A 26,573-nucleotide genomic window follows, 5' to 3' on the forward strand; every position below is an offset into this window, starting at 1 on the left:
TCCGTTGAGGCCACCAACATCCACTAACGGTCTTCCTTTAATGGGCGAAAACTAACTAACCTTTTACAACTCTTGTCTCCTTTTCATAGGTTTAGGAGATAACCTTTATAATTCACTCACCCATCTCTTAAACTTCACTCAACACTAGCTTAAGAGGAGTTCTTTATAATTCACTCACCCATCTCTTAAACTTCACTCAACACTAGCTTAAGAGGAGTTCTTACAATATTACAACAACGTTTTCCTTTTCTTTTTTTTTACTCTCAGTTATTGTGTTTTTAACTGAGCAGGGATGAGTGGGGTATTTATAGGTCTCAAATAATTTTAAAAACTGGAGCCAAAATTTAAATCCCCGAGATTTCGAGGTATTGGGCGATACCACCATCAATATTGGGTAGTACCATCAGTTGTCAGTTTCGACACTAGGCGGTACCACTGCCCAGTCTAGAGGTACTACCGCTTGACACAATCACACTAGGCGGTACCACTGCCTGACATAGTCTGGGAGATTGTGTCTAGATGGTACCATCGTCAGACCCTACAACATGTCACTAAATGAGCCAAACAATAAGCTTAATTCAGCCTTAATTCAGGCCCAATTGGCCCCTAATTGAGTTGACATTATTTCACCCCAATACCGACTCAATTAGACCTAAACTAACTTAATCTAGACATATAATTACAAGCATGAATTCTATATTGTCCGACATGTTATTGGTTCATCTGACGCTTTGTCTGATCCTTCACTGCATCATCCTCTCCTTTGGCGTATTGTCCAATCGCCATATTGACTCCTACAACTTCCAATCTCCTTACCGCAATATTCGATCCTTCGGCCCGATGCTTAAACTTATGGTACGAAGTCCTTCTACCGGTACGTCGATCGATCCTCTAGCTTGACGCCCAATCCCCTAACATGTTTCACTCCGGCCCAACATATGATTTCTTTTGCTTTAATTAATTCATCTTTTCTGATCGAAGTTAGTCCTACATCACTCAAAACGTAGATTAGATCGTTAACTTATTAATTAATTTTATCATCAAAATTTAAGATTCAACCATCTTCCTTTTTTTTTTTATGATGACAATCAATTGATGATGGAGTTTAAACTAAACTCCCCTTATAAATATGCCGCATTGATAGAACCTTTAAATTCAAAAAATCATGCAATGTTTTAAAAACATAAAAGTATATCCTACCATACATGATTCAACTTATCATCATATCTTCACCCCCTTTGTCATCAACAAAAAGGGGAAGTGCATCTAGCAAGTTTTTGATATATGCATTTTTTACAACATACAAGCTAGCAACAATTTGGAGGTGTGCAAGTTTATAAATTTTGCTTCTTGAGATGTGTAAGTTTGCACTTTTGCTTCTCTTGAGATATGCAAGCTAACAAATTCTTCTCTTTCAAATGTACAAGCTAGCAAATTCTTCTCTTTGAAATATACAAACTAATAAGTTTTATATTATTTTAGAACATACAAGCTAGCAATTTTATCTCCTCTTTTGTCATTGTAAAAAAGAATGGAAGAATACAATTTTGTGATTCTTTTTCCTTTACATCAATTTTAATATCATGACAAAGATAAATTTAAATCAAATGTGATGAGGCATATGATTTATGAATATAAGGGAGTATCATAAATAAATCATGATATGAAAGATATAATAACAAAGATCATTTGAATACCAAAAGATATGATTCATTTTGACAAATCTCTTCTTTTATAAATACCACAAAGAAACATAGGAGAATAAAATGGTAAAATATCTTGATTCATGCATAAGAAATCTCATGATTCATATAGAAAGTCTCCTCTTAAATAAAATCAAAGAATCATACAAGAATAAAGAGTAAGAGATGTTGATTCATAAAAAAAAATCTCAAGTTATAATTTCGAGAATTCAACATCATGATATAGATAAAACTCATTCAAATTAAAATAGTCAAATCATTAAAATCACTTTCAAAAGATTCAAAATGACATAAATAGATTTATCAAATTTTTATTGAAAATTTGATAAGATAGAGATAGAGAAATTTTCAAAATACATTCCGTTTTTAGTTGTTTCAATTCATATGATTGATTGCATATAAGCATGCCCAAGTTTTTTTTTTTTTTAATTTCAAAACCATGCATTATGTTTAAAACTAAAAAACAAGATTTATCACAAAAATCATCAAGATCAATAAGCCATAAATCATAAAATTCATGCATAATTTAAAAATATAAACTCATTAAGCATGATTTCAAATCATCATTACTTCAAATCATCATGCATCATTAGATCATCAAGCATGATTTCATTAAACATAAATAATTTTTAATTAAAATCATTTTGTTTGTTGTAGTAATGTATTTTTCTTCTTAAGTGAATCTAAATCTTCATACTTAGTATTAGGAGTTAACATGCAATTATCATGCTCAATTTTTTATTTTTATTTTTAAATCACTAGAAAGAGAAGCATGATCTACCCCTTTTTTGTATTTTATATACTAATTTAAAAATAATTGATAAAATGTATCAAGTAATTTCATAGTATGGTAAAAAAGTTTTGGTTGAGTAACTTACCTCATTGTCGAAAGCCACCAAAATGTAGTTCGCCACTTCGGATATATTTGTTTCGCCCCATGTTGCCTTGAGTGCTATCTTCTTCATTTGTAGCTTTTTCACTTATGGATAATTGCTTTTAAGGTGCCCTAGCCGATTGCATTCATAACAAGTTATTGTGTTCTTTTTAAGTTCATTCTTGTTCTTAGTTTCTTGTTTTATGAATTTTTTAAATTTTATTATGATGAGTTGAAAGTCATCAGCACTTGAGCTTTTGTTCGAGAAGTGTCAAATCCTTCATGTTCTTTAGAAGGTTGTTCTCAAGTTTGTCTTGTGTCATATAAGTCATTTCATATGTCATTAATGAACCGATGAGTTCTTCCAACGAAAAATTATTTAAGTCATTTGTCTCTTATATTGTAGTTACTTTCAAATCTCAATTTTTATAAAGAGATCGTAAAACTTTATTAAAAAGTTCAAGATTCAAAAAATATTTATCAAGAGCTTTTAAACTATTGACAACATTCGTAGAACGGGTGTACATTACAATAATAGTTTCGCTTAGCTTCATTCGAAATGATTCAAAATCATGCATCAAAAATTTTCATTCGATGCATGTGCCTTTATGTGTAATTTCAAGAGTGTGTCAAATGTCATGTGTAGTTTTACAAATCGAAATATGATTAAACTCATTTTTATCTAAAGTGCAAAATAAAGTATTTATAGCTTTCGTATTTTTTTTTTTAAATTTCTTCTCCAAATCATTCTATTCATTCATTGGATTGGAAGACTTTTGAAAATCATTTTCAATGATATTCCATAAATCAAAGTTCATAGAAAGCAAGAAAATCTACATTCAAATTTTTCAATATGTGTAGTCCATCCCATTGAACATTGGAGGACGAGTGATAGAATGACCATCTTGATTGCCGGTAAAAATCATTTTTCTTGGGTGTTAAACCAAACAAGAAAAACCTTAGCTATAATATCAACTATTAGGACTGAAATCAACACTAAGAAGGGCGGTGAATTAGTGCTTCGATAAAAACCTCAACGATTAAAAAACTTTCGTTTGATAAAAAATTGTGTTAGGAATGTTGAAGGTGTGCTTGACTTAGAATAAGTGCAATAAGTAATTGAAGCAATATCAATGACAATAAAAAGCAAAACAGAAATACAAACTAAGTTTTATAGTGGTTCAATTGTCATGACCTACGTCCACTCCCGCTCCTTCGTTGAGGCCATCGATATCTACTAACAGTCTTCCTTCAATGGGCAAAGACCAACTACCCTCTTATAACTCTTTTCTTATTTTCATAACTTTAAGATATAACCTTTACAACCCAATCACCTCTCTCTTAAACTTCACCCAACACATAGAGCTTGAGAGGAGTTTTCACAATATTACAATAGCATTTTTCTTCTTTTTTTTGCTCTAAGTTCTTATGTTTTTAACTGAGTAGGGATGTGTGAGGTATTTATAGGTCCCAAATGACTTCAAAAAGGGGAGCCAAAATTTAAATCCCCGAGATTTCAAGGTATTGGCGGTACCATCGCATGTCAGTTCTGACACTAGGGATACCACTGCCCAGTCTGGTGGTGCTACCGCTTGATACACTGGCACTGGATGGTACCACCGCCTGGCATAGTTTGGGAGACTGTGTCTGGGCGGTACCACCGCCAGACCCTACTATAAGTCAATGAATGGGCCAAACAGCAAGTCTAATTCAATCTTGATTCAGGTTCAATTGACCCATAATTGAGTTGAAATTATTTCACCATAATACTGACTTAATTAGACCTAAACTAACTTGATCTAGACACATGATTACAAGTATGAATCCTATGATGTTCGGCATGTCATTGGTTCATCCGGTGCTTCGTATGATCCTTCGACACATTGTCCTTTCTTTCGGTATATTGTCCAATATTGACTCTCGCAACTTCCGATCTCTTTGGCATAATGTTCGATCCTTTGGTCCAATGCTCGAACTCATGGCATGAAGTCCTTCTACCGGTATGTCAACCGATCCTCCAGCTCGATGTCTAATCTTCTGTCATGTTTCACTCTGGCCCAACGACTGATTCCTTCTACTTTAATTAATTTACCTTTTCTGATCGAAGTTAGTCATGCATTACTCAAAACACAGATTAGATCGTTAACTCATCAATTGATTTTATCATCAAAATCTGAGATTCAACATGAACCATTTATAGTGAATTATATTTCTTACCAATCTTTTTGAGTTCATCATATAAATCATGAAATACGTCAAGTAATTCTTCAGACCACAATGAAGTTTTGGAATAGTCAAATACCTCATCTTTGAGAGTCATTAAGGCATAATTTGTCACTTCTTCATCAGTTTGCGATTCCATTTTTGACTCACTTGATTCATCACGTATTGCTTTGAGTTCCCTTTTTTTCTTTTAGGTTAACGATTCTTCTTCAATTATGGACATTTATTTTTGAATTGTCTTAGCTTTTTTCACTCATAGCATATGACTATATCTTTCTTAGGTTTACTTTTAGTCTTTCCTTCTTTTTTTGTTAGATTTGTCTTATTTTTTCTCATGAACTTTTTGAATCTTTTTATAAGAAGTGTCATGTCTTCATCATCATTATATCTTTCTTAGGTTTACTTTTAGTCTTTCCTTCTTTTTTTGTTAGATTTGTCTTATTTTTTCTCATGAACTTTTTGAATCTTTTTATAAGAAGTGTCATGTCTTCATCATCATCACTTAGAACTTTTGCTCAAGTAATCTTCCTTAGATTTGAGAGTCATATCATCCCTTTTCTTTAGAAGAATTTTCTTTTCTTTATTATGAGCTTTATATATTATTTCATAGGTAATTAAAGATCTTATGAGTTCTTCAAGAGGAAAATTGTATAAGTCTTTAGCTTCTTTGATTGTCATTACTTTTGGGTCCTAGCTTTTAGGAAGAGACATCGAGATCTTACTCACTAATTCAAGATTAGTATAGTTTTTACCAAGAGCTTCATTTTAAATAATTCATAACTATGAACAAAAGATTAATTTTAGATTTATGTACTATGTTGGTTCATGCTAGTCATAGATGCCCTGTAAGTCAATCACATGAGTGATACACGTATGACATATATATATATATATATGAGCAATGGGAATTGGATCATAATGAGATCATGATAATGAGATCGATTCACCTTTAAACATATTTCCTAAATAATCCCGATCATAGGTTACTCAAAAAGGATATCGAGATAACCGGATATACTGGCGTACTGTATACTCGTCTATATGATAGAGGTGACTGATCTTATAGTTGCTCGTGTGGGGACACTAGGGGTACATTGCAGGTGCTCATTGGAGAATGAGTTCACTGATTGATCCACTCACAGAATACTGGATAGTTGATGATACCTCATTGTAAGATAGTGATTCTGTTATCTTAGTAGTATATCTAGTTCTTAGACTTGAGACACCAAGGATGTCCTGTATGAGTACTTCATTTTTTGATACTAGACTTATAGGCTTGAAAGTTGCAAATCTAGCATAACAGATCGTCGAGAGTGGTAGCCAACCTTACGAGGGCTATTGAGTATTGATAAAGGATCATCTGCTCTTGGTATCATGAGAGAAATATCTCACGTATTCTTGCTCAGATAAATCCATAGCCACGGTCATTCAGATTGAGAGAGAAAGAGTTCTCTGGGAGAATCTATTTAGAGTGAGACACGAGTAGAAATTATATGAGCCTGATAGCACCATGTCCGGTATACGGTCTCTAAGGTATTAGATGAATGAGGGACTATACATATATGATAATTGAGGACAGATAGATCCAAAAGATTGGATTTTCCCGTATCATCTAGGGACTACGACGTAGTGGTTTAGTACATTCATAGTCGATGAGTCGAGTGAATTATTATGGAGATAATAATTCACTAATAGCACGTGTGACATGACACGCAGTAATTTTTACTTATTATATTTTGACATTTTATTACTTTATATTATCAGTTGCTTGAATATATTGTGATGTCCATGGACCTGTGCAATAAAAATCAGATCGTGATGAGATCATGATAATGAGACCGATTCGCCTTTAAACACATATCGTAAATAATCTCGATCATAGGTTACTCGAGAGGGACATCGAGATAACCGAACATACTAGTGTGTTATATACCTGTCCATATGATGGATGCAATTGGTCTTATAACTACTCATGTGGGGACACTAGGGATACAGTACAGGTGCTCATTGGAGAATGAGTTCACTAATTGATCCGCTTACGAAATGCTAGATGGTTGATGATGCCTTATTGTCAGATAGTGATTCTGTAGTCCCATTAGTGTATCTGGTCCTTAGACTTGAGACATCAAGAATGTCTTGTATGAGTACTCAACTCTTTGATATGAGACTTATAGGTCTGTAGGTTCCAGATCTAGCACAACCGATCATTGGGAGTAGTAGCCAACCTTACGAGGACTATTAAGTATCGATAGAGGATCATCCACTCTTAGTGTCATGAGAAGAATAATTCATGTATTCTTGCTTAGGTAAATCCCTAGCTAGGGTTATTCGGATTGAGAGAGAAAGAGTTCTCCAGGAGAATCCGATTAGAGCAAGACTCGATTAGAAATCGTATATGTCTGACAACACCATGCCCGGTATACGGTCTCTGGGATATTAGATAGATGAGGGGCTATAGGTACACGATAACTGAGGATAGACATGTCCAATAGATTGGATTCCCCTGTATCGTCTAGAGACTGCGATGTAGTGGCATAGTACGTTCGCAGTCGATGAGTTGAGTGAATTATTATGAAGATAATAATTCACTAAGCCAGAAGGAGTTCTAATAGGTATGACTCACAGCTAGCTTGATATTGGGCTTAGAGGGTCACACACATATGGTAGGCATTGCGATGAGTAGAGGTTCAAATATGAGATATTCGCCGAAGCCCCTATCTTATTGGACATCCAATAATTTTCTGAATTATTGGATCATATGAATGAGATCTAATAAGAGCCCATGAGAGATTATTGGATAGAGATCCACTAATCTAAGAGGCTTGGGTAGTTGGATGGAGATCCAATACCCAATAGGGCAGGATCCATTAGGGTTAAGTTGACAAGAGACCTCTATAAATAAGAGGGATTCAATGGTTTATGAGCTAGAGCTTCTTGGTTGTCTCTCCTATTCTTCTCCCCTTCTCCTCCTCAAAGCAGGCCTAGAGTTTTGAGGAACGTTATTGCAACCCTACTATGTGGATCACCGCTAGAGAGGAGGGCGACGCTTGACCTCCTTCACCCTCTCCTAGAGATCTACAGGGATTTAGGGATATACGATCTCCGTAGGTAACACAATCTATCTTATATGCAGTTTTAAGTTTCGCGTGTTTTTGCTCACCAATCTTCGCACGACGATGAACACATATTTGCGAAATTGGGGATTTTGTTTTAATATTCTTCCGCTGTGCATGTGATGTTGCCCCATAGATTTCCTAACAGATGAGTCGAGCGAATTATTATGGAGATAATAATTCACTGAGCTAGAAGGAGTTTTGACAAGTATGACTCACGATTAGTTTGATATTGGGCCTAGAGGGTCACATATATATGATAGGTTTTACGACGAATAGAGGTTTGAATATGAGATATTCACTAGAACCCTTATCCTATTGGATATCCAATAAGTCTCTGAATTATTGGATCATATGAATGAGATCCAATAAGAGCTAATGAGAGATTATTTGGGTAGAGATCCACTAATCTAATAGGTTTGGGTAGTTAGGTGGAGATCTAATACCCAATAGGGAATGATCTATTAGGGTTAAATTACCAAGAGACCTCTATAAATAGGAGAGAACCAAAGGGCCATAGGCTAGGCCTTTTGTGGTTGCTACCTCTTATTCTCTTCTCTCCTTCTCCTCATTAGTGAGCAGCCCTTATTTACGGTGTGTGGAGATTTGGGCAATAATTTGAGGAGCATCTTCGCAGCTCCTACCGTATGGATCACCGCTAGAGAGGATGATAATTGACCTTCTTCATCCTCTCCCAAAGATCTATAGGATTTCAAGGATATATAATCTCCGTAGGTAAAATATATCTCTCTTACATGTGTGGTTTTCTAATTTTGTATTTTTTGCGCTTCAATATTCGCATGACGATGAAACATTTTTTATGAAAATATGAGATTTTTCTTTTTATTCTTCTATTGCGCATGTGATGTCATCCTAGATTTTCCTACAGCACCTTAGCCAAGCTAATACACTCTTGAGCCATGTTCCTTAGCATGAAGACATGAGAGTTGCACCTCGATAGAGTGGATCCTGTTAAGATGGACTTTCTCCTGAGTTGTGCACCTAGACATGAAGACCTGAGGGTTGCACCTCAGTCGAGCTAACATGCTCACGAGCCATGCACCTCAGTATGAAAATCTGAGGGCTATACCTTGGCCGAGCTAACATACTCTCGAGCCATGCACCACAACATGAAGACCCGAGGCCTACATCTCGGCCGAGCTAACATGCTCCTGAACCGTGCACCTCGGTATGAAGACCCGAGGGCTGCACCTCAACCGAGCTAATACACTTTCAAGCCGTACACCTTAGCATAAAAACTTAAGAGCTATACCTTGTTAGAGTGGAGCTCGTTAAGGCAGACTCACTCCCGAGCCGTGCACCTTAGTATGAAGACCCGAGGCCTGCACCTCGATCGAGCTAACATGCTCTCGAGTTGTACACCTCAGCACGAAGACCTAAGGCCTATACCTCAGCTAAGCTAACATGCTCTCGAGTCATGCACCTCGGCATGAAGACCCAAGGGTTGCACCTTGGCTAAGCTAACATGCTCCCGAGTCGTACACCTCGACATGAAGACCCAAGGTCTAAACCTCAATAGAATGGAGCCTATTAAGATAGACTTGCTTCCAAACTGTACACCTCAATGTCAATACTAGAGGGCTATGCCTCGGTCGAACTAACATGCTCCTGAACTATATACCTCAACCAGAAGACCTGCTAAGGTGGTCATCCATCCAGGTTACACACCTCAACAGAAAAAGCTCGTGCTCGAGTTATACGAGAGTGTCCTCTAGAAACTATGTTTGAAGCCTCGAAGGACGCCCTTCTGAGGGGGAGACAAATGATAAGGATAATCTTGTCTTATTCCAGCTCATCCACCACAGAAGCAGACACCAAAGTAGGACTCTAAGTCATCAGCCTCTCAGCGATGCTACATCTTGAGTGTGGCCCAATCTGCCTCGCATTAATGACCGATAGTATGGCACAACCTTAGTAATCCTTCCTGCCAAATGAAGGACATGAAGATCGTTCCCTACTTGGATAAAAAAAGGAAGGGAATCCGACCATAAGACAATAGCCCCAATAGTCCTTCAAGTATAGCTCGTTGGTAGGTTGCCCATCTTAACTCTCTCGCCTCACCAAGATTAAAGGATGAGAGGATAAAGATATTCGCTATCATGATCAATCATTTAACCTAGCCTTACCTTTGAATAAGTACGAAAGCCAATAAGATCGACCAAGCGCCTAAGTATATAAGCTACCCATCAACTCATGCTAAAGGGGGGCTACACTCATTCTAATATACAACTTATACTGCCCTTTCTCTCTTCTTGCAATGCACTAATTTAAGTATCAGAGGGGTCAAGTCAGGTAGCCCCCGACATTGACCTGTCGTATAGGAAAGCAATTCAGTAGTCGAAAAAGGATCATATAGTCAAGAAGACCCCAATCCCTTTACCTGACCTCTCCACTCCTAAGCTAGAGCACCCCCGGTAGATAGCTTCTCGTACAGACCTCTTACGTTGGGTCACCACGTTAGCATGGAGGAGATGCGAGGATGGACCTACACATTCGATAGTGAACCAACCACTCCAATCGATGATATTCGTGACACCATCACATATGAAAGTAAAATATTTAATCTTATTTCTTCTTACGCTATCGACTATATTGACAGAGATATTGCACTTACTATCATGTACGAAAAATGACATTACAATAGGGCTAAGAGATAATTTAGTAATGTTATTTTCATCGATATTAATTTTTTCTTCTATAACTTCTATGAAAACATTTTTTTTCCATGGCTTCGATGGATGCGGAGGAGGCAGGATCATAAGATAAAGAGAAAGATCCTTTCTACGTAGTACCTCACCTTATTTCTCAACAAACGTTCGAAGACATAATGAGAAAAGATGTAACAATCGAATAGCAGTACCTCATTTCATTTCCCAACAAAACTCTTCTCTTTTGAATTTTAATCTTACAAAATTATCTTTATAACCTTGTTTTAGTATTATTTCTTGCATATGATAATACAAATGGTATTTTCGTTAGCAGAATTGATAATATAAAGAGAAATAATATTAAATATTTTAGTATAAGGATCTTAAGATAAATTTTAAAAATATAAGAATCAGATAACTAATTATTACATGAATAATATATAATTAACCTAAAAATATGTAAAAGAAGTCTGAGCTACGGTAGGATACGAGCAAGATAAGACAAAGACGTCGCTTTGGACCCAAATATACAAATATAAAGAGGTTGTCAAGTGGAATCCGATGTGAGGCAAAACTATTTTAGATAAGTGGGAGATGCAATCAGTGGAGGCTTAAGTTGAACGCAACGAAGGTGCCCACTCATGTCTAGTGACAGCGTGGTCTTGATAGTCCTCGTCACCGGTTGCAGCCCATCTCATTGGGCCGCGATCCGACGAAGTCCACCCGCGGATAGACACGTCTACATAGATTCTAGCCGAAACAGTTACATGTGGCTGACGGTCATTTGCCGAGAAAAAAGACCGGACCATAGCGTTTGGAATCCGTAGTGGAGGCTCCAAATCGGAGATGTGAACGCTTTATGGGTCAGAATGGTGGCGGCTGTGAGTGCGCTCAGGGATACCGTGTTATTGACTTCTACGTTCGCGGAGCCCATTTGAATCCACTAGAAACCGTGATCCTACGATGTGCTGCTCCTCGGTTACTACATACACTACGTTCCGGCTATCCGGGAACCACCGTGTACTTGGAACGCTAGTGTGCGGGGATGAGACCTTAACTCATCGCACCAAGTACAACTTATCTGTTCCCAGACAAGACCGCCTTTATCGCTTCCCCCACACGCTCTCTCTGCGTATATACACCCCGATGCATACCACGCACCGAGTCTCACGGAGAGTCGACGACGAGCGCAGCAAGAGCCATGTGGGCGCCTACGCTGCTCGCCCCTTCAACCCTAAGCCACCTCCACCTCCTCCAACAGCACGAGGAAGCGCACGCGAGGCGGCTGCTGCTGTCCGACGCCCCTTCCTACTCTCTGCCCCACAGCTCGACCACGAGCGCGGACGACTCGCTCAACGCCAATGTCGTCATGGTTCTCGCCGTTCTCGTCTGCTCCGTGGTCTGCGTGCTGGCGGTGAACGCCATCGTCCGCTGCGCCTTGGTCGTGCTGAAGTGGGCGCGGTCGAGGCCCTGTGCCCCGCTGGAGTGCTGGGAGCGCGACGGGGGCGGGAGGGAGGAGGCGCTGACGGCCCTGTCGAGCTTCGTTTACCACCCTGGGATGGGGGTGCCCAAGGCGGGGCCGGAGTGCGCCATATGCTTGTGGGAGTTCGTGCCCGGGGAGCGCGTCCGCCTGCTGCCTATGTGCAACCACGGGTTCCACGTCGGATGCGTCGACCGGTGGCTCGCTTCGCGGCCATCGTGCCCGACGTGCCGGCGCAGTCTACCGAGTTACGTGGGGGCCGTGGGTGTGCACAGTTGAGTCAGGTCAGTCTCAAACGCTCGAGCAGGTATTGTTGACGATAGGCGTGCGAGTTGGTTTGCTATATACTTCATGATCTTTCTGAATTGGGGTGTGGTATACTTGGACATGTCATGACCGGTTTGTCTATAACTATATAAATGTATACTTTGGACAATCTTTGGTCTTAAGATGATGGAACTAAATTGCTATAACTCCAAGCTAGTTTGAATCAAGTCTCGAAGAAGATTACACTGGTGAAGCTGCTGCCGTTGGTTCAATGCAAAGATGAAGTGAGCCTCGGAAACATAGGCAGGTTTAGATGTATTACCATGGAATAGGAATGACAATTCCTATGATTTATGTATTGGTTCAATGGAAATGATCATCCCACTATGATTTATGACAACCGATTACATGGTCCAAAGTCAAGTCATGCCTTGATTGACTTTAATTAGTTTGGTGAAAACTTTTAAGAAGAAGACTGCGTTGACTGTGTTCGATATGATGGACAATATCATGGATAAAAGAGATTTAAAGGCGCGTGTCACGAAATGTTTTAGAACAACTTGTCAATTGTTACTAATAACATCAATTAGAAGTCAGAGGGTAAAGTTGCAACAAGATCGACATCGGCTTTTTGTAATATGACTACGGAATATATATAAATAGATATAACTTATCTGGTCATTATAATGAATTCATATTTTATAAGAAAAACACAAAATTCTTCCTAGTTATCTGTATGTATTTATCGCGTATTACTCATACTAAAAAAATACTTCGACTTAGTGTGAGTTTATTTTTATTTTTATCATATCTCTAAGAGTCAATTCGACTTCAACTGATCAATTCTTATTGTCTTAATGTTCCATCCCTCAACTGCCTCACCCTAGTTGGTCACCCACGAAACCAACCAACGAAGACGCGGGACCCAGGCGGTCTGACGGAGAGAGGCGTCGCGGTGGATGGTAAATGCGTGTGGGTGATTTGCAGCGAAAAGACGGAGAGACTAAGACGTGGCAGCACAAGAGAGGGCCTCAGATGACACACGGATCGATATCCGTGGCCTATCAACACAGCGAATCTGACCCGCTTAGTCGTCCCAGATCTGACGTTCGAAATCGTCGCATTCATCCTCGAAACCTCTTTTCGAAACCCTAATTCCCGCCCTCTTCCCCTCTCGATTTAAACCTCCCACCGCTTCCTCTCCGACCCCCATTGATCTCCGCATCTCCAATCCTCAATCTCGAATCCTTCCTCGCTCGCGTACGAGATGGCCCGGACGAAGCAGACGGCGCGGAAATCCACGGGCGGAAAAGCCCCGCGGAAGCAGCTGGCGACGAAGGCGGCGAGGAAGTCGGCCCCCGCGACCGGCGGCGTCAAGAAGCCCCACCGCTTCCGGCCCGGGACAGTCGCGCTGCGAGAGATCCGCAAGTACCAGAAGAGCACGGAGCTGCTCATCCGGAAGCTGCCTTTCCAGCGCCTGGTCCGCGAGATCGCCCAGGACTTCAAGACCGACCTCCGCTTCCAGAGCTCCGCCGTTGCCGCCCTGCAGGAGGCCGCGGAGGCCTACCTTGTGGGCCTATTCGAGGACACCAACCTCTGTGCCATTCACGCCAAGAGGGTAACCATCATGCCCAAGGATATCCAGCTCGCCCGTCGGATCCGCGGGGAGAGGGCTTGATGGCCGACCTATCCCCTCCTGGTTTATGAGTCCTTAAGACCCATTTCATCTATTCTACTCTATTCTGTAATTCGAGTGGATCTTTGTTAATTAATGGATAATATTATGGTCTTTTGACATGCATATCATAAAGTCTGAATGAAACAAATACAACAGCACAAATCTTGACGCTCCACTTGACCAATAACAACCGTTTCCAGTCTTCTACCGCCTCAAGCTCTGCAAGATGTATTCCGCGTATAGATCCCTGCAAAAAGTTCCCACCAATCAGGCATTGCTTTCATTGGTACGCTTCAGGTTGAATCGACTTACATGGAGTATTGGATGGCTTCACGAGCAGCTGTCGTAGACAAGAACTCATTAACGGCGACCTCTTTGTTCTCGTTTTTCTTATCTGAACAACCTGTCAAGGGATTACCATTCCGAACAATAAATGCATAGTAGGCCACCATGTCTCCGAGAAGGATACAATCTTCGAAGAAGCGGCGGATCTCAGCAAGACGATGAGGAGGCAGTTCGCTGAGGTCATTGTAGTGACGGTACTCGGGATCGTCGGCACAAACTGCGATGATCTTGTCATCTTTCTCTCCCTGTTACCACAGCCACCACCGGTATTTAGTCTCGGTTCTTTGAGCGTCCATGAGTTGGCTCATGAATCAGAGACTTACCTGATCGATCATAGGCATAAGTCCAATAGCCCTGGCACGCAGGAAGCACCCCGGAATCACTGGCTCCTGCTTCAACATTTGGTTTTGCATGTAATCAGTAATCACTGTGATCAGGATACAAATTGTGTGCTTTTTCATGAAGATAGAATTTTCTTTAGAAGAAGCAAATTTTGGCTTGGATTTGATAGTTTGAGATCAAATGATAACGACAAGCATTAGCAATTGCATTGTAAAAGAAAAGGAGGCAATAAATAAGTTTTTAGTTAACCTGCATGAGGACTAGAACATCCATGGGATCATTGTCTTCACAAAGTGTGCGAGGAATGAAACCGTAATTATGAGGATAGACCACTGATGAGTACAAGATCCTATCAACCTGGGAGAGATGTCCAGCGACTGAATAGTATTAACAGAAGGATATAATCCAGGCAAAAGAAGAATCTATTATACATTTGATAGTATTTGCTTGGTGTCAATTAGAAGAACATGCACGCACCTTGATCAATCCTGTCTTCTTGTCGAGCTCGTATTTAACTTTACTCCCTTTTGTGATCTCTACAACCTATGTTGATTCAAAGAATGACAATGACATCAACAATAGGAGTCAGCAAATGATTTAGAAAAGAAAAGAGATTAGGTGATCAGCTCTGATATTTCTGTCTTCCTTGACATGTCTCTTTTCTTTTAGTAGATAGAGATCCATACATATGATATGTATTATTGGTACAAAACACAACCCTTGTTTATCTTCTACGCGCAAATTGTCACCACTAGTTTTTCATGTCATTGAATTTTATTTCGTTCATGTACCTAACCATGTTTTCTTGCAAGAGAATACTTACTACATTGAACACAGCCGGAGCTTCAGGCCCTGCACATAGTCATTCATTAAGTGGTCATTCAACAACTTAAGGCTGCTTTAGATGCAAACAGTGCCACAATTATTAGGTACTGAGATACAAAACCTATTTCAAGATCATGCCAAGGATGTGCTGCTACTGATCTCTTCGACAGTGACGACAGAATCCTTTCATTCAGCCGTGGAACTGGGCGTCTCTCTGTTGAAGCTGTACCATTTTCTTTGCTCATTTTTCCTGCAACCAAAAGTTTATAAAATGTCATTGCTCTGTATGTGGTTGCTTCTCTTAAAGAAGTGAAGCAGACTGTTGTCACCTAAAAAACAACCTGCAGAATTATGAATCAGAGTTGATCTAAGATTCTCATTTTCATGAACTACAACTACAGGTTTAGGGCTTGCTGCAACTAGTTTTCTGGACTTGTCTTGTTGCTAAAGGTGGCTATTGTTTATTTTTGTTGTGGTGATTAAAGCCTAAATGTCAACTACTGGTGTCCCACATTTTTTTCTGATGCACAGTTTGAGTCAGCTTCCTCCCAATGCTTGGTCCTTTTGACTGATTCTTTTCTGTAATTGACAAAGAGAATCAGCCATTTGCCAACAACCACCCCCCCTCTCAGCAGTAAAAAAGTGACCAATTGCACAATGATCAGAGATCAGATCAAGGATGCTAGGAGAAAACAAATAAGAGGCAACTAATACTAGAAAAAGAGGAGATTAGCAATAGAATATAGTCTTATGTATTATGCACTCCACATATGCACACATTTTATCCTTTTATATATATTAATCATAGGAAAACCTTGATTTATGGAGAGTTGAATGATCTAAGCATGTATGAATCTTTCTTTATGAATTTCAACTTATGAGTAAAAAAGTTAAATCTATTTGACATCTATTTCTTGTTTGCTGCATACTATGATATCCCATTTTCCTGCTTGCACGCATTTAATCAAACAGGTTACATATAGACCTAAAGCTGCACATAGTCATCGAAAATTCGAAAGAGGGCACGCTGATCAATCATACAAGTAAAGGGATAATACTGGCAGCATAGATACCCTGATCAGACCTCGAACCAAAACCCATATTTCGTCCCTAGCGAAACGAACGAAACATGGTCTTCAAGGATGAGCTGCAAAACCTCATGGAACCAACACGACACGAAAACCAGAACAACATAACACAGCATCAACAAAGAAGGAAGAGCACATCACCTCGAAAGCGCGGTGTAGTTCCCCGATCAGATCTATGCGAAGTGGAAGAATGCTTCATGATGTTGCGAACTGCCTCGTTTTTAAAGAGGGAGGTGGAGGCAAGCGGTGGAACGCGGAACTCTGACCATTTCCGGCTCCATCCGCAAGTCAATACGACGCAGAAGTTCCAACTGTCCCCGGTCCAAGAACCGGCGTTTAACCTCACCGCCACCCAGCAGGCGGGCTAACTCGGTGCCTACCGCAAACTGTGAGGTGCCTCGTTGACAAGAATATTACCTGACTCGGCGGACGACACGGTAAGCTCGGTGTTAGTAACACTGCAAAGGGTGATCGGATCATCAAAAAAGGGTTCGTCATCTCGTTAGTGGCCGGCGTGTGGATAGGTTGGACTTGGAACCACGTCGGTGTTTGCGAGTTGTGGTGGGGGATAAGACAGATTGGCTTTCACTGTCTCCATGTGTGCAATACGTGGCACTTTATCGGCAGACATCATTTCGTTGACGGAATGGTATTAAATCTATTGGAGGATAAGACAGGTGAGACGTGCACCGGATTCACATTAACGTGTTGTTGTTTTCCCAGTTGGCTCTTGGCTTTTGTTCTCGTGGTTGGTTGGGAAACGTACATCGGAATCAATGAGCGTGGCCAGATATGGTACCCTTCAGTGCCATTTGGAGCCCTTCTTGCTAAAGCATTGATCGATTGGAAACGTTCATTCGAGTTAGGCCAAGCCGTTGCCATGAACTATGCATTCAAGATATAAAATTCGAAAATAAAATTCTAAAAAAAAGTAATCAATGATGGAGGGTTTATTTTTTCAACCTTTTAATTTAAACAATACTTTGGTTACTGTTTTGTGGGTGATTTTGGTTGATTTCCGATCCTTCATCCAAACAATTTATCGCATAATCATATAGAGTACGATTTAGAAATGATTCCGAGCACAGTGGTGATGAACATATCTGATTTAATGTGTGCATTGGATACACTATCCTGTAATGTCAGAATCAAATTGAGACATCTCGAAGGAAGTTGAAACAAGCACAGAGCGTAGTAAACAATAACCAGAGCCAAGCTATACTGATGGCCAATATAAGCTGATCTTTGTGTCATCCTATAGAGAAACACAGAAATCTAAACAACTAAACAAGCATGTCTCCCTTCAAAACCAGATCACAGAACACATCTTTGCAAACAGATCACTGGGGCAAGATAATACAAATGTGACAAAGAGGCTTTTTTTTCTTCTTTTTTTTGTGGGTTCATGGAATGTTAGTGTCACAATGACTAGGAAGAACAGGTCTACAACTTCACAATTAGGCAGCAAACATGCTTCAATTAATGGACTGATCACAATTCAAATTGAACAGCATCAAATTTCTTCAGATGCCACAGCAAAGATATTGACTGATTTTTCCACTGCTTTTTACACAGAAAAAGAGATATAACAAATTTCAATATACTTGGCAACTAAATGAACTTTGATCAGCTTACTTCAATACCCAGCCAACCCCTTGTTATCAACTCACAAGATGAAGGACATCAAATATGAAATCCAAACACCACATTTGCATAACTTCCAAGTTACACCTAGAATCCTTATGTATGTATCTAAACAGGCTTGTGTGAAGCCAGACATTCTTCAAAGCACAAGCTCTAATGAGCTACACATCTTCCCAATTAGTGACTTGTATATTCATGCAAGAGAAATGCCGAGGAATGGAACTTTCAAAACAGACTGCCTGCACAGGGGTCTAAATAAAGACTTGACCTACTTGATGCTGGCTTATAATGCAACGTCTGAAGAAAATATAATCCAGCCCGTATCTCCCGACGTTAAATTCAGAACTTGTTATAACAGTCCGCTTACTGCAATATTGTCAACTCCATGAACAAGGATGAATTCTTTCTTACCTGAAATCATGTTTCCTGGAACATAGTCTACTGATATTTTTGTTTCACTCAGACAAGCCAGGCCTGATGGAATTACAGAGTTGGTTGTAGGTAAGTCAACCTAAGAATGGGTTTAGCTGTTCTACAAAAAAGAAGAGCTTTTGTTAAAGAATTGGCTCAGCTTTTGATGGTGTAATGTACTTTCAAGTAAATAACACAATGAATTGTGAAGGTCGCTGTAATGCAAGAAAGATTCCAATTAGATAGAAAGCTATATTCATAGGATCGACACAACTATATGGAATTTCACTTCCTTTAGATTTCACAATCTAAAAGGATCAAGTTCTTATGATGTTATTCTCCTGTCTTCGTTCCACATAATATATACATGGGCTTTCCTTGAATTACCAATGAACAAGCACAAAATTTTCACTGATGGCTTTACCTCCAACTGTCATATAACTAAACTTATAAATTACTTGAACTAACCCCTCAAAAGAGAGAATATAACGTTCATCAGGGAAGGAGGACACATTACAGATATGAATCTACAAACCATACCAATCACTATGTACATCATTGACTAAGGGCTACCAATAACCAACAATGATCGTTGAAGTTATTTCGTTGATCTAACTCAACTTTTCTACAAATCGTTGTTCATCACAAACAATTAACTCTTATCAATTTATAATTGATATGTGAATATGACACGTGATATGCCTGATGTCACACCCACCTAGCCAGCATGTTGGCCAAGGCCCTATCTCACAACGTTGGTGACGCAGCACCAACAGGGATGCTAACTCTACGCCAACAAGCCTATTCAGCCTAGATGGCTCGTTACCCCATAACCGTAGCCCGACGATTCGATGCACGATCCCATGGCTCAATAAAGGACAGGCAACCTACACAGCCATTCCCGATAGCAACCATGCCTAGGCTCAATGGTCATCCCGACATACTATAAAAACCCCAGATGTGTCCTCAACAAGGAGAACTCTCTCACTACATTTTTTAATCCTCTAAACCCATTGTAACTTAGAAATCATAAGTGCTTTTGTCGGGTATGCCCCAGACACAGTTTTACAAAAACATCTGTTGAATCCCCTCTACCAACACTACAGCTTGAGCCTATGACAAGTGCGGAAGTGGACCTTGATTCGATTTGAATCCTCTCCACATGTAGGATGACCTGAATCCTTAACAATTATTATGGTAATCCTAACACCTTACATATCACTATAAGCAATAATTGCAATATCAGATACCAAATGTCTGTCGATTAGGAAAATTAAAAAGGATCACATAACGTTCTTAGGCATACATCTTTGCCTTCTAGAACATAAAATTGCCACATTAAAATTTCCCATCCAGACATATGAAATGAACATAAAATTGCCACATTAAATCGCCATGCTGAGTATGCAATGCTTATCATGTATAACCAACACAATTTGAGCCAATCTATCGAACCATAAAAACAGAAAGATTCCTACTTGAACTACTTTTACTAGGTGCTACATGTATATTTATTTATTTTGTGTATATAGTGAACATGGGGTTCAATTGAAGACCAAAAGCCATCAAGCAAAAAGCATAACTGAGATCAATTCTTAAAAAGCCTGAAAGCAGTACACATATCTATGCCGACAGAAGCAGAGGCATCTTGATGGAGCGGTTACTGTTGCGAGGCGGTGGGGTTGGGGTTCCACTGGGCAGGGGTGACGGCCTTCTTGATGGAGAGGGCGTGGATCTGCTTCATCTGCTCCGCCAGTGCCGTGTTCACAAGGCGGTGCCGCTCCAGCAACCGCTTACCCTCGAAGTGCTCCGACACGATAGTCACTTCGAAGCTCGCTCCGCACCTTCCCACAATCACCACCGTAACCAAACAAAGAAATCAAAGATAAAAAGAAAAACAAATGCTTACCCTCCGGACGTATCGATCACTACCTGAAATGCCCGAAACCAAAAAAAAAAATCGTTAGGGTTTGCACATATTCGTAGAAGCTGAGAATTCGATTCGAAGCTTACCAGATGAGAAGGGTTAAGGCTCGAATTCAAAGCGATTTCCACTTCTTCTTTCGTTACCCCCATGTCTCGACAATCTTCCCTCTCGTCCTCGACGATCTGTGTGTCAATCCGGGTTCGGGCTCCCTTCTTAAAGCGGCGTGACTTGGGTCGTGGCCGTCGCTATAGTGATGGACGGTCAAGATCGATAAGATCGGCGAGTGGAGAAGCCCGATGGTGTTCCTCGTGATTGCGAAATTTTGCATCACAGATAATGATAGAAAATTTACGAATCTTTCAGAGAAGAATACCCAAAAGCGATGTATATCGTTCTGTGACCGCATCTTTGTGTGATCTCAAGGAATCACTTCTTCTGCCTCTCTTCTTTTTCTCGGCCACTTATTTCTGCCGACGACCGAAAGTGTTCGATTGATTCCAAAACGGATAAAGAAAAGCAGAATTGAAGGGGATGGAATGCACAGCCACTACAGGGAGAATTATTCGGTTCACAGAAAATTTTAGAACATCAATCGAGTAGAAAATATCGATAGCATGATAATTTTCTTGAATGAAGCTGAGCAGAAGGGGCATATCCAATGAAACTATGTTGGGAGTATTAAGACTTATTCGTCTTCATTTCTCTGAAGAATAGTTAAGGAGAAGGCACAAGGTCCGGCCCAAAAGAGCTCGGCACCGCTGTCCCAGTGCCCATGGGCTCCACTCCCAGTCAGTAGCAGTCGCGTGGACCCCGCGTTCGAGCCGACCAAGTCAGGCCGGGCGAAGACAAAACCAAAACCCCGCACCTCACAAGGACAGACTCTGACCGCTTTCACGTGCTCCGGCTTTTAATGCCGCCATCCGCCCCAAACCTCTTCCCCCAATTAAAAAATAAATCCTTCATCGAGAGTTAAAAAAATATAATTATCGATTTAATTTCATTAGAAAGATGATAATAAAATCGAAAACTCAGGCAGGGGTCGCCTGCTATCCTACCGCAGGCCCTAAATTACACTTGCGGCACATTGTACCCCAGTGTAACTGCTAAATACCTCGCATCCACTCCGACTACTAAACAGGGGAGAGAGAGAGAGCAAAGGATGGCGGCGGAGACGTTGGTCGGGTACGGCGGGGAGGGGGACGGGGGCGATGGGGCGGTGGGGGTGGAGGCGGCGTTCCAGGCGTTGAACACCATCATCCAGCTCCACTTCGAGAAGATCCTGGAGAAGAAACGCGATGTGGACACGCAGAAGAAGGAGCTATGGCGTCTCTTCCAGCTCTTCTTCCTCTTCCTCGCGGTGGTGCTGGCCGCCCAGCTGGGGGCGTCCCCCGATCGCCTCCAGTGCCGCCACTGCTGGGCCCCAATCGGCCTCCTCTCCCTCGCCCACCTCGCCTTCTACGTCGCCGTCGCCCAAACCCTCCGCTGCATCAACGGCTTCAAGTACCAGCGCCGCTGCCACAAGCTCACCCTCGCCCTCGCCACCGATCGCCTCAAGCTCCTTAAGTTACGCTTCTCCTCCTCCTCCTCCGCCTCCGCTGCCGCCGCTGCCGGCGCCGAGCCCCCTCCCGTTCTTCCCTCCGACTTCGAGATCCACTACCAGGAGCCCCCGGAGAGTTACCTGGGCAAGTTCAAGCGCAGCTGGGCCCTGCACTTCGGCTTCCTCATGTGCACCTTCGGCTTCATGGTCTCCGCCTCCGTCGTCCTCCTCTGCTTCTAGGATCTTCCATTCCGTCACATTTTGGGCATTCCCGGTGAGATGGACATGGATCTGAGATGGTGAGTGGGTGATCCTTCTCTGCTTGTTACCATTCTCGGAGAATGATGAATGCTTAGCCGTGCTACCTATCACGGTTGGTCAACCATGCAAGATCAGCATGGTTTGACGTGTCTTGTTCTCAACCTCGTGTTTATTCATCCATATTTATCTATCTATCTATCTATCTATTTATTTATGCTCTACAATTTAGTTCGATTGATCCATTCTAGTAATAAAGAGTGCATGATTGCAGTTCTTCCAAGTTTTAGCATAGCTTGATTTGGGATGCTCATTAACTGGATTTATTATGTTATATTACACTCTTGGATGAAGAAGGACATTGTACTTTAATGACTTGTTTGTAGGGAGAAGGTACATGGATGAGTTGTGAGACTCATTGCAACGAGGCCCGTCTTCCATCTATAGTTGTTTTTGTGGCCACTGATCACTAAAGAAAGGTGATCAGTTAGTTCTCCTCCACCCACAAGCATGTTGATGATCTACCATCATTGTCTTTGTGGTAGAAGCCTTGCCTATTAAGCTACCATTCTATGCAGCATAATAGCTATACTGAAAGGTTGGAAGTATCCTTTGTTGCACTTGATCAAGAGACAGTCGACTGCAATACTGTGAACTGACTGTTCCTCAGGTTTGTGATTGGCAGTCTGAAACTTGGAACTCTAACATATTGAAATTGAGGATGTATCAATTTTATTTGCTGTGAAATCATCTGAAAAGGTTAATCTGATGGATGTTATAGATTTGTCTCATCCATATTATTGCACTGAGAGAAACAAACATCATGAGAGGTGATTCAGCTTGCCAACAAAGTACTGATGAACTTATCTCATGTGCATGTATTGTTGATCATTAAATGGTTTGTGGTTGACAACTTTTGAGTTTAATGAGGATTCGATTGCTTCATAAATGAACAGGACTTTTGTTGTGGTTTAGAAATGCTGGTGGAAATAAATCACTTTGTTTACCTGCTACCTCAAATCTATTCTCTTCCTGTTTTCCTTGGCAGTGCCCTGATGGATTTTTCACAAGAAATGGAATGTGGAGAAGCTCACCACCACACCACCATTCTGTGGAATGATTTGCTCATTTGGCCCGTAGCAGATGCGTCGGCAGTAGGAATCAAAGCAAAGATCATCCCGAGTGAAATTAAAATATGAGAGAAAAAGAGCTCGAGTAACGACCCGTTGACTCATCGGTTTGACCAGTTGATCCATTGGTCCGACCAGTAAATACAAGACTTGACCTGATCGTTTTCTAGTTCGGTTCTGAGTACCTATCTAAATAGCCCACGTGGGGACCAAGGAGGGCCCACGTGTTCTTCGTTCTGTTCGAGTGGTGCCTAATGAAGCCAAAACAGAAGAGGGAGGCCGACGTGGTTGGCTGATACTTCACCATTATGGGGGCACCTCAGTGATTGAGACGCATATGGCTCAACAAATTGGCCCAAATATCGACTCCATTAGCACTCATTTTATATAGGAAGATGTCAAAGGCAACAGAGACAGAAGATCTACAGGGAAAATGGTGATAGCTTCGTTTTCTGTGTGACCAGCCACTTCTCATGCAGAAAACATGATTCGGTTACTAACCTCATGAGACAAATGTCACGTTCTGTATGATCTATGCTTGTCCTGGTTCTGCTAAACCTACAGCATCTTATATTTCTTGAATGAATTATTAGTCCTTTTTCAACTTGATATGTTATGTATAAGCCTATGGAGTTCGTCAGATTCAACATTCGTCAAAATTACTTACAAGATGGAGACAGAATTGTAACTCCTAACATCAATCATCGATAGTCAGTGCATTGTAAAATTTAATCAATCGATAGTCACTTAATAATACTACTGTCCTTTGGTATGTTAAGTAGCAGTAGTTGTCGGATTCCAAAATATAAATATTCCAATAAAAGAATATATATATATGTATATACATATATATACATATATATATGTATATATATACATATATACACATATATATATATATATATATATACATATATATATGTATATATATGTATATATACATATATATACATATAAATATATATACATATATACATATATATATACATATATACATATATACATACATATATACATATATACATATATATATACATATATACATATATATATATATACATATATACATATATATATATACATATATATATATATATATACATATATACATATATATATATATACATATATATATATATATGTATATATATATATATGTATATACATATATACATATATATATATATACATATATACATATATATACATATATACATATATATACATATATATACATGTATACATATATATATATGTATACATATATACATATATATGTATATATATGTATATATATATATATATATATATATATACACATATATACATATATATATATATATGTATATATATATATATGTATATATATATATATATGTATATATATATATATGTATATATATATATATATGTATATATATATATAGATGATTAAACATGGTATAAATTGTATATTAATATTGAGTTAACATACACTTTATCAAAGTACTAGCACCACCTACTCATCCCGTCACCCGTTCGAGGAGACCACCTAAGCAAAAATATGAGAGCTCCCACCAGCTCTCTATAGTCGCCGGGGGATCAACCTATGATCCCTACTTGTCCCGACTTCCTAAAAAGAGCTCGTATGATCTACTCCTCCTTAACACTATAACTAAAGAAAGAGTTATGCTCCTGCATTAATGGTTGACGGAATAGCTCCACTCCCCCACACCTCCCTTTCGGATGTTTGAAGGAGGGACCACTCTCTGCCTAACTTAAAGTAGCTAAAAGGCTGAATAGGGAATGACATCCCAACCGCCCAACATCGATGCCAACCTCGGGATGACATGTCGATAAGCTGCCTCCATTAATGGCCCTTAACAAGCAGGGTAGGGGGAACCCTCACCAATCCCCGTCCTCGCTGCTAAGGGCTCAAGTATAAAATTCGAGCCCTATGCCAATAGGGGCAAGCAGGTGAACACCAAACTTCCTTAAACAATGCTAACTCTCTCCCCCCTCATCCCCTTGACTTAAGCATCGGAGGGCTCATGTTGAGACATCTCTCGACACTGACATGTTGTGCAGGATCTCTAGCACGGCAAAGGAGGTATTGTGAGACAACTCCCCTATGGACAAGGTGGTCCGTCCTCCCAAACTAGTTCACTCCCTCCAAAGGTAGGAAGTTCTCTACGCTAGCTCTTTACGTCAGTACCTCACGCTAGCTCTCTTCGAGTTGACTCGCCAATCGATGGCATCAGTGTAATAATATTTTGGTACTAAAAGGAGGGTCGAATATCTCAGGAATGTCCTTCCATAACTCCTCCCAATGAGCGCTCCGACGAGGAGGTGCTACCCTTAGTGCTTGACTCCTTTGAGCAAGGAGGGCACCTGCCCTTCTTTCAACAAGTTAATGCCTTCACCTCGACACAAACATCGATATGCTTCTAGCGTCTGCTTAACGATCTAGGTCTTTCTCCCCCGAGGTCGAATGTGGGCTCCTTGCTCATCCCGCCTAAGGCCTGGCTTAGCAGGTCCAGGCTCTCACCGACGTGATGCAAGCCATCACCTTAGTCCTCCCTCAATTAGCATAGATGGCGACCCTAGGATAGCCACCCACTCTTCAGCTATCGTTCGCATCCCCTCCCCCCGAAGCCTGACCGATTAGTCCTCACCCGGTCTCCCAAGGGGGCCGAAGCGAATGGCATGACACTATAGTCCTCGATAGCAAAATGCAACACCTCACTAAGCCATGTTATGATCCTACTCAAATCAGAAGCATAGTCTACTGATTCGATGGAAGACACCTTGAAGATGCTAGTCATAAGTGTCTTGTAAGCTAATCATGTATGTAATGACATATGTGATACGCTATGCACTATTTTTACTTATTATTATTTATTGATATTTTTTCTCATTTTATGTTACTTGCTGCATATATTGTGATGTCCATGGATCTATGCAATGAGAATCAGATCATGACGAGATTATGATAATGAGATCGATTCAGTTTTAAACACAGACCCTAAATAATCCCGGTCATAGGTTACTCAAGAGGGACATTAAGATAAACAGATAGA

At 40.3% G+C, this 26,573-nt stretch overlaps 5 protein-coding genes across 7 annotated transcripts; 3 read left to right on the plus strand and 2 right to left on the minus strand.

The window, feature by feature from the left end:
• Positions 1 to 11,783: 11,783 nt before the first annotated feature.
• LOC135641368 (RING-H2 finger protein ATL78-like) lies at positions 11,784 to 12,341 on the plus strand. The gene has a single exon (XM_065156727.1). The coding sequence runs from the start codon at positions 11,784 to 11,786 to the stop codon at positions 12,339 to 12,341; it is 558 nt and encodes a 185-aa protein (XP_065012799.1).
• A 1,151-nt stretch (positions 12,342 to 13,492) lies between these two features.
• Positions 13,493 to 14,119, plus strand: LOC103988514 (histone H3.2). The gene has a single exon (XM_009407054.3). It carries the CDS (start codon positions 13,597 to 13,599, stop codon positions 14,005 to 14,007), a length of 411 nt encoding a protein of 136 aa, XP_009405329.1. The 5' UTR covers positions 13,493 to 13,596; the 3' UTR covers positions 14,008 to 14,119.
• Positions 14,070 to 17,036, minus strand: LOC103988513 (soluble inorganic pyrophosphatase). 2 transcript variants are annotated; one of them, XM_009407053.3, is made up of 9 exons: positions 16,749 to 17,036; positions 15,641 to 15,769; positions 15,518 to 15,546; positions 15,172 to 15,237; positions 14,944 to 15,051; positions 14,676 to 14,741; positions 14,477 to 14,597; positions 14,320 to 14,401; positions 14,070 to 14,254 (listed from the first exon to the last, which is right to left on the minus strand). In XM_009407053.3, exons 1-9 carry the CDS (start codon positions 16,804 to 16,806, stop codon positions 14,212 to 14,214), a joined length of 702 nt encoding a protein of 233 aa, XP_009405328.2. In that variant the 5' UTR covers positions 16,807 to 17,036; the 3' UTR covers positions 14,070 to 14,211. The 2 variants fall into 2 exon arrangements, with proteins under 2 accessions (XP_009405328.2, XP_009405327.2); XM_009407052.3 differs by having other exon boundaries at positions 14,320 to 14,597.
• A 3,191-nt stretch (positions 17,037 to 20,227) lies between these two features.
• On the minus strand, positions 20,228 to 20,829 carry LOC135640321 (protein BOLA2-like). Its single transcript, XM_065154634.1, has 3 exons — positions 20,676 to 20,829; positions 20,572 to 20,594; positions 20,228 to 20,506 (listed from the first exon to the last, which is right to left on the minus strand). Exons 1-3 carry the CDS (start codon positions 20,736 to 20,738, stop codon positions 20,323 to 20,325), a joined length of 270 nt encoding a protein of 89 aa, XP_065010706.1. The 5' UTR covers positions 20,739 to 20,829; the 3' UTR covers positions 20,228 to 20,322.
• An 887-nt stretch (positions 20,830 to 21,716) lies between these two features.
• On the plus strand, positions 21,717 to 23,571 carry LOC135640320 (uncharacterized). 2 transcript variants are annotated; one of them, XM_065154632.1, is made up of 2 exons: positions 21,717 to 22,425; positions 23,433 to 23,571. In XM_065154632.1, the coding sequence occupies exon 1, from the start codon at positions 21,749 to 21,751 to the stop codon at positions 22,364 to 22,366; it is 618 nt and encodes a 205-aa protein (XP_065010704.1). In that variant the 5' UTR covers positions 21,717 to 21,748; the 3' UTR covers positions 22,367 to 22,425; positions 23,433 to 23,571. The 2 variants fall into 2 exon arrangements, with proteins under 2 accessions (XP_065010704.1, XP_065010705.1); XM_065154633.1 differs by lacking the exon at positions 23,433 to 23,571 and adding an exon at positions 22,771 to 22,888.
• Positions 23,572 to 26,573: the final 3,002 nt, after the last annotated feature.

The sequence above is a fragment of the Musa acuminata genome, chromosome BXJ3-6 (assembly GCF_036884655.1).
Source record: "Musa acuminata AAA Group cultivar baxijiao chromosome BXJ3-6, Cavendish_Baxijiao_AAA, whole genome shotgun sequence".
NCBI classification, from domain to species: Eukaryota; Viridiplantae; Streptophyta; class Magnoliopsida; order Zingiberales; family Musaceae; genus Musa; species Musa acuminata.